The 8,856-nt window shown below is 36.7% G+C and overlaps 1 protein-coding gene across 2 annotated transcripts in view; it reads right to left on the bottom strand.

The window, feature by feature from the left end:
* Window positions 1–8,856, bottom strand: part of PELI1 (pellino E3 ubiquitin protein ligase 1) — an 83,384-nt gene that overhangs the window by 37,795 nt on the left and 36,733 nt on the right. For both annotated transcript variants that reach the window (XM_022597224.3, XM_089922337.1), the window contains exons 3-6: window positions 6,690–6,819; window positions 3,016–3,117; window positions 588–785; window positions 309–497 (exon numbers count right to left, since the gene is read on the bottom strand). In XM_022597224.3, the coding sequence (XP_022452932.1) occupies window positions 309–497; window positions 588–785; window positions 3,016–3,117; window positions 6,690–6,819 (619 nt within the window). The remainder of the gene's footprint in view (window positions 1–308; window positions 498–587; window positions 786–3,015; window positions 3,118–6,689; window positions 6,820–8,856) is intronic.

Below are 8,856 nucleotides of genomic sequence, written 5' to 3'. Positions count from 1 at the left end.
TTGGTAAATATGTTGGTCAAAGATATATAGATACAAGTAGAAAATACACAGAGTGCTGTTTAAATTGGGAAAGCTTAGGTTTTAAAATATGTTAATATAAAAGAAGAATAAATTTTTAGAGTGTTCTAATTGAAACATTAAGATATTATCCTCCTGGTATAGTATTTGGTTGTCAGCACTTGATAGCCATACTTGGTACTCTGTGTCAGTAAAAGATTAAATAGTTTTTGGGAATATGTAATGCACTCAGTCCAACTCACCCTATGAGTTTATTGTTGTTAAAAAAGAAGCTACATCTCAGTACTTACCATTTTCCCTCTCTGCTGAGCTGATCTGGTTTCACGCAGGCTGAATACATTTCCACACACTGATATTTCTCTCCATATTCCAGGCTTGGAGTCTTCTGTGAACCCATTGCGTGGATGCATAACAAGAACACCATTGGTGGTCAAGCCATCCATCTGTCCATCTGATGTCTTCCATTTGGCAGCCTTCTCCTAGTAGGAAAAATAGTGATCTTCTGTTTATTTATAACTGGGAAATAGAAGTGGTTATAAAATGCAACATTTAGAAAAAAAGCTTTTTACCCCAAGAAAGATGTTTTTTGATGAGTCAAATCCTGCAGCATAAATCCGTGCTGTAAATGGGGGATTCCGTTCACATATAATTCTACAGGCAAATCTTGATATGGTGCTTTGCACTGACTGTGTATCAGAATTACTTTGACTTCCAGGAACTGTGTCAGTTACTACAAAGTCAATGGGACTTTCAGTCGACCGACCAATCTAAGGGAAAAACAAATATCTATAAACCTATTCAAAGGAACACAATGGAAAATCCACTCAAGAAAGGCACAAACAGTAAGGTGAAATCGTTAAGCCTCTGAAATTTCTAATGCTCAAACTTATCATACTTAACTCTGGGGCATCTATACCCTTGAAAACCAATCTGTCACATTCCCTCTGATGTAGTAATCACTTAGAGCATAAAATTAAGTAGGAACTTACAATCCAGAATATATGAAACCTCAGGGAATGAAAAGTTTAGGATGGCTGAGATTTCTGGGTGGCTGCAGATTTTAATTTTAACCTCTTTGGACAGAAATATGTCTACCATGTATTACTCTAGTTTCCTTAACAGAATATAATGAACATAAAAGTAAATCTTTTATGATGACTCCAGGACATTATACTATGAATACCTTTATATTAAGCTGAGCTGCCCTGATGTCTTCAGGTGCTATAAAGGTGTAGAGGAACGCTGATCCTTATGTTAAAGGCTTACAAAGCCGTGCTTTGAGGTCTTATGTATACTTTACAGGATTCTTGTGTCTTTTCTGTCAGGTTGTCAGCTATCATTTCTTGCTGTTGGGCATATTTGTCTCTAGCAGCATACCCCTCCTCTAACTAGTTACTCTAATTCTGCCATGCGTTGAGAAATCAAATAACCAAACTTCAAAGAATAGTATTTCAAAAGGTTCTTAGTGATGGCCTAAGGGATTCTCCAGGGAGCAGGGAAAAGTGCATGGACTTTGTGGCATTTATCTTATATGCCTAGATGTCCTTTTTGTTTTCTTCCTCATTCTTGGTCATGTTTCAGAGAGACAAGGTTCTTAGAACAAAGTTCTGCTGGGTGAGGTGTCAGTGAACTAAACATCTTCAAAGGTCTAGCAAGTATAAATTAATTTCATTTTGGAAGATGAATGTTGAAAAGAAAAAAGGAAATCAGTGGAAGAAATGACAGAAGTGACAAATGTCACAGAGTTTTAAAGTAAACATTTAGAAATCAGTTCATTAATGTATTTGTTATAAAGTAGTATCATAAAAATTAAAGAATACCGTTACTAAGAAAAAATATTGACCCTTTACAAAGATGACGACTCTTAAGTCATTCTTTGCATAGTTGAGCTTTAAGAATTCCTTATATCAGCACACTTTTAGATAAAATTCTTCAGTGTTTTTATCCTGCCACGAAGTACAAAGTCTTTATTTAGTTTGGATAGTGTTAGGGGGAAATTTTTTGGTTAAAAAATGTAACATTGGATGTCCCTTTATTTTTAAGAATATGATATCCAAAGAAAATGGTCTCAGACCTTTGGAACTAAAAATATTTCTACTGTTCTAAAAAATTCAGCATTCCATTAAAAGGATGTGGGGGATAGTGACTTTAAAGAAATACTTTGTTACTGGCTACAGCAAAGACATCTCCAGGCCTTTTCATATTCATTTAATTCTTTAAAATAAAGAAAAACTGAAATGTCATTGGAACTACAATTATAAGAACAACATTATTAGGTACTTTATGTCCCATTTGTTTCAAAAAAGCCCAAGGCCTTACAAAACCCAATATTAAGGGAGAAGATATCATGAATTTTGCTTATGTCTTTGGGTTTAGCTTTTCTATCATCTATCAATTTATAAAACCATCAGCACTGGATTGGTACAAAGAATGACAGAAATAAAAACTGTTATTGCCAATAGCTTTGACCAAATATGTGTTGAGAAGCAAGTTTGACTCCACATATATGATGTGAACAGTTAGAAATTGCCTGTAGTTTCAGTTGCCTAGAGAGGAAGGAGACAAGTAATAGCAAAAAAGAAATCATAAATGTGTACAAAATATCTCTTGGCTCCTTTTTTTAGATAATAATAGCTAATAATTGTTATAGCTACTAATAGTACCAGTTAAGTGTTTACCAGGTACCCGGCACAGTTCTGAGGACTTCATAGGTATTAACACATTTAAGCCTCCTAATAGTCACCTGAGGGAAGTTCTATTATCTGCACTTTATAGGAGGAAACTGTGGCAGAGAGTAACTAAGTAATGTTTACCAGGAATTCTGATTTCAGAGCCCATCTTTTAACCATGCTACATGGACTTGTACATATGGGGTTTAGAAATCAATATGTGTTTTAATGAAATGCATTCAAATATGACAATCCTTAATCAGACCACAGCACAAGTCACTTACAACAGGTTTTTAACTTAAAAAAAAAAATGTAGATGTTACAATACCTGAAACATATCAGTGTTGCTGTCATGAGTATATTCTACCACCACCGTCTGGGCCCGAGACAAGGTGTATGATATGCTATGCTGGTCCTTGTTGCTTATTGCCTAAGGAAGGAAAGATCAATAGCAAAAATTAGCAGGTAGGTCAATCAAAATAGATAATCTTTTCATAAAAAAAGAAAGGTCATCTATTTATTATGTGTGTAACATATTTTCCCCCTGAAATTTAGGGTAGAGATTAATAACTCTTGCGTAACCTCGGCTGTGACAGTGGTTTAGGTTAAGTGGGATGCGGAAGAATTCAGGCAGACCTCATTTCATTATGCTTCACAGATTTTGCGTGTTTTTTTTTTTTAACAAACTGAAGGTTTGTGGCAACTCTGCATTGTCAGATGATGGTTAGCATTTTTTAGCAATAAAGTAGTTTTAAATTAAGGTATATACACTATTTTTTTAGACACAATGCTATTATTGCACACTTAGTAGAATACAGCATAGTATAAACATAACTTTTATATGCACTGGGAAACCAAAAAAATTTGTTGTGATTTGCTTTATTGTGGTGGTCTAGAACTGAACCCCAAATATATCTGAGGTATGCCTGTACACTGAAGCAATTATAGAGTAAGAACATAAGTTCACTGTATAAAAACATTATACAATCTGAGTCTCCATTATAAGTATTTTAAATTATAAGGTAATCGAAACCAAATCCCAGGTAGAAACTGAAAGCAGTACTCAGTAGTGCTCTGATAAGGAGAAAATACAAAATCTTGCAAGATAAGAGGAATCTTATTTTTAAAGTAACTCAAAGAGGTTTAAAGTTAACAAATAAGCAGAGATAACTGGTTTTCCTAGCCATTCTATGACTTTATAGATGACAAATATTTGCCATATGCTGGGCTAGATACAGAAAAATTCACAGAATGATTAAACATACCAAAGGAAATGGATACAATGCTTATGACTGTACTTCTGACTTATGCCAAACTAAAAACATTGCTAAAAAGAACTTTTCAGTTTTGTTTTCAGGCGTTTTCTATGTATATGAGTTGACGATAATAGCAGAGGGGGAAAAACCTGCACAAAGGAAGTGGAAACAGGTTGCATAAAAGAAAAAACAGAAAGACACAGAAGAATGACTATAGGCAGTAAAGAGGCTAAATGAAAAACCTTTCTTAATTAGAACTTTGACATTATAAAATTTTACTTGGTTTTAATTTGTAGCTAATCTGTCATAGATAAAGCCTTAAACCCATAGTTTTAAGATAATTAAGATCGTGAAATTTTCAAATATACAAAGAGAATAAACAAACACCTGGGTACTAACTACCCAGCTTTATCATTCTTACTAATGCCATTTTTGCTTCTGATTTTTTAAAAGAAATTAAGCTGCAGATATAATGAAGGCTGCTTACATGTCCTTCCTTACTCCCCTCTCTCTGTGGAGGTACTGAACCTCATGAGTGCAGTGTAGGTCACTCCCATGCATGTGCTTAACATGTTTTACTACACATTTATGTGTTCATAAACATTACAAAATGGTTTTAAAGGTTTAAAAACCTATAATTATTTTAACTCAGCATTAAGCAGCTGATTTTTCAATGAAAGAATTGCTCAGTATTTTGGAAGTTAATTCTTTCCTTTTTTTTTTTTTTTTGCGGTACGCGGGCCTCTCACTGTTGTGGCCTCTCCCGTTGCCGAGCACAGGCTCAGGACGCGCAGGCTCAGTGGCCATGGCTCACGGGCCCAGCCGCTCCGCAGCATGTGGGATCTTCCGGGACTGGGGCACGAACCCGCGTCCCCTGCATCGGCAGGCCGACTCTCAACCACTGTGCCACCAGGGAAGCCCTGGAAGTTAATTCTTAATGGCTAAAGGGATTTAAAAACAAAGGTTTTGTGTACTTTGAGATTGTAAGTCCTGGTTTTTTTCTGTTGCTGTTTGCTTGTTTTTTAAACTATCAGACCTACTCTTAGATTGAGAATAAGAACTACATCAAGTTCTCACTGGACTGGAAGGCAGGGTTTAACCACTCATCCCAGATGACTGCCAGACTAAACAATTAGCTTTCTTCATGACCTCATTACCACATCCCTCCAAAATTGAAAGAGGAAAATGTCAATTTTTGACCCCTAAGATTCTTGTTGCCTAGTAAAGATGAAAAGGAGCCAACAATGAAACATTAGGAGCATGACAGTAAAAATATGTAGAAAAGTACAGAATAGGAAATTACAGAAGTAAGGATCAGAAAGATTTCTGATAGTGGGTCTCAACCAGAGGTAATATTAGCTGTGTAAGGGGAATTTGGAAATACGTAGGTGCATTTTTTGGCTGTCACAATGATTTGAAGGCTTAAATGGCATTTAGTGGCTGGGGACCAAGAATATTAAATATCCTACAACATGTAGGACAGTCCTGCATAAAGAAGAATTGGCACACCCAAAATGTCAAGAGCACTTCTGTGGGGAAACACTGGAAAGAAACTCCTCAGATTGGATCAATAAGCCTTTCACTCCACCACCTGCTTATTATTTATCAGCACATCCCTTCTCTGCAAAGGAGCAGAAAGAAACACCTAGAAGAAACTCTCCCTTTTCTACATTCACTGGTTCTTGAACAGTAAAAGAGGAGACTACTCAAGGCATAAGATCTCTTGTTTAGACACCACACTGGATATAAAACAAAGCCAAAAATCCAACTGACTTCAGGGACCAGAGCTGTGACCTAGAGCAAGGCACCGTATGCCAATTTCTCTCTCATTTATTAAACCTACAAAAATATACCTCAGATGTTGTAATATTAATGTACATTCTGGGGCTGCTTAGCTAAAGATATAGATACTTCCAGAAGTCTAAGAGCTCTTTGTAATTTTTATTCACTCACCACAGTATCAAATTCAGTCTGTTATAAAATTGGAAGTAGAGGAATTCACAGGAAATGTAAAGATCTGAAAATTCCCCCTTATTGTCTAGGAAAAGCCCAAGGGTCCTGAAATGGTGGCCCAGCTTCTTGAGATCTTGGTTGGGAAATAAAAAGGGGGTGAAAAGCATTAAATAGGCCAGGAGATTGAGAAGTTATATTATAGACACAATTGGGTATTTGCTTTCATAGCTTTGATTCAATTTAATAATTATTCAGGTCTACTGTGTTCAAGACAGTATGCTAAAAGCCATGAGGATCATAAAACAAAAAATAAATAAAAACAAGAGCATCCATAGGATCTTTAGTTTAAAAAAATCACCCCATCCAAACATGCTTCTAATACCTGAATACAAATATTATGAACCACATTCCCTGCCCAGCCCAGGCAGGGTCTCTCTGGTAACAGCAGGACGCCCTACTTCTCAGGGGAGTTTCACAATTCCAAATACTACATAAAGCCCTGGCCCCACCCCACCCACACCTTTTTAATAAGAAAAAGGAATTATTTCCTTCTAATTTCCACCCACTGATCCCAGTTATAAAAAAAAAAAAAAAAAAGTCCTATGCTCTTCCATATGGCAGTTCTTCAGATATTGTATCTCCAAAGTGTCTTCTCCCACCCAAACAAAAGGAAGCTTCTGGTACAGAATGTGAAGGGAATGCTAAAGAATATGAACAGCAAGTACAAGTCTTTCAATTTCTCCAAGTTACTTCATTTAGTTTTTATTTTTTGGGTTTTTTTTTTTTTTTTTACCTTTGCAGCCTGAGGAGTACAAGCAATATGCACAGTGCTGGGCTTCACCCCATTTGCCTTAGGTCTTTTAAACAAAGCAAACCTACTTTTCCTCCTTCCTCTATCGCCGTTTGGGAGAGACCCATTATACCTGATGGAGGAGAAAAAAGTTTAGGGGATCTCATGTAAGAACCATACCAATTCTAAAACAAATGTTTTACACTGTCTTAGAGGATATCAGTCCCCAATTAATTATGTATTAGCAGATTGTAAGTGTCTGGAATTAACTTCTAGCAATTGCTGATCCTCAGACCAGCTGCCTGAGTGTGAAACAAAATGAGATTCTTTCTGGTGACATTCTAAGTCACAGAGAAGTACCTTTTGGATTACACACAGCTTTGAATTATCTATATTTTCCTTCCCTCTTTTATTCAAGATAATCAAGAGCTGATTAATGGCATATCTGATTTCTTACGACTCATTCTATTTTTTTAAAAAGGTGAATGTTTGCATGTGCTAATACAACCTTTAAAAGTACACTATAATCTCCTTTAACTATGAACCAAACACTTTATAAATAGCTGAACTAAGGAATTTTTAGGTTTGTTTAAGTCTCAGCTACTTGCCATGTACACACTCACATTCACATTATGTCAGCAAAACCTGCCTGAGTGTAACTAGGTGGCAGTTAAACATACTTTTGTTGTTCAGACCTTATGACCATTTCTCCATGATAGCATATATATGCCCTAAAGCTAAGCAAGTAAGCAAGGACTGAACTAATAGGAAAAAAGTTCAAAACATTTTGGTGGTACTATGTACTAGGCACTAGTGGGTTCTATTCCACACATCACCTCCCTTAATCCATTCTCATAAAAACTGCGAGACTGGCACCACTAGCCACTGTTACAGGTTAGGAATTAAGTTATCCCTCAGAGGAATTAAGTTATTTCCTGAAGGTCACACAAGTGACACTGGCAAAGCTAGAATTGGAATCCAGGTGTTTGTCACTCTTTTTTCATTCTTTACTGCACCGTTGCAGCATGAACGGTAGCTTAATAATCATCTCTCCTCATGTACTATCCCCTCACCGCCCGACAAAAATCTTTGGTTTGACGGTTTCTTATTTACAGTTGGTTAATCTGGGGGAAAATGAGGCAAAAAATGGGGACACTTTTGAGGGTGGAGGAGAATGTACTTGTAAAATGGCCTATATTAGTGTCTGACAAGGAAGGGAAGGGAGTTTACTCAAAGACTGTCAGATACAGCAATTACACTGAAGCTTTATAAAAATGTCACACACTCTGACTCTACTGGAGAAAACCCCTGCTGGAAGTTCAGAGTGGCGCCGGCAGCTAATGCATGAAGTCTGCTATTCTAGGCTGTGCTGGCCCCAGCCCACCCACTGTGGGCTCTTCACTGCCCCTCACTACTGTCCACCCAGAGCCTGCCTTGTTCCTCTCCTGGACATATGCTCTCTATTCCCACACTGTGTTCCTGCAGCTCAGAGCTCATTTTTTAAAGAGCAACAGCATGAAACTGACAACCTTATGCAGCTTGACTTCTCCTTCTAGAGGGTCGAGAAGAAGCATTATTTGCATTTTAAGATACCAAGTGCCAGGTACAGAGACAACTACTACTGATAAGATTAACTGAGAAACTGCTGGGCTAAAAGCCAGTTTAAACCGTATACTAAATTTTAAATTCTAAGTCTTCAAATGACTCAAATTTCCTGAAGAATTTAACTTTGAAAAGATTTTGGTGGTTAAAAGCTGTTTGTCATTAATACATCAAAACCTATGTGATTTGAAATTGTAATATTGTAGTTACTATATTGTTTATAATCTTTTAAATTGATTTTGGGAAAAAACCTTTTTTTTTTTTTTTTTTATCTCAAAGGGCCGTAGATGATCTTGTCTAACTGTCATTTTACAGAAGAGTAAACTAAGGCCCAGAATGGTTAACTGACTTGCCTAAGGCCCTACAGCTAGCAGTGTTGGAATAAGCACTGGAATCCAGGATTCCTGGCTTCTAGTCAAGCTCAGTAATGCCATATTATCTCCCCAGTTTTTCTTACTTTCTTATCTGAAACAATGGACACATTCTCATTTAAAGAAGAATTTGCACCAACCTGATTCTAAAACATGTTGTAATGTCTAGAGCCGCTTTTTAGGCAGGAGAGAAACAG

Source organism: Delphinapterus leucas, chromosome 13, assembly GCF_059928025.1.
Source record: "Delphinapterus leucas isolate spDelLeu-1000000601 "Yukka" chromosome 13, BTC_Dleu_Yukka2, whole genome shotgun sequence".
NCBI classification, from domain to species: Eukaryota; Metazoa; Chordata; class Mammalia; order Artiodactyla; family Monodontidae; genus Delphinapterus; species Delphinapterus leucas.
The sequence above is the reverse complement of the archived record's forward strand: the minus strand, read 5'-3'. Positions and strand labels throughout refer to the sequence as shown.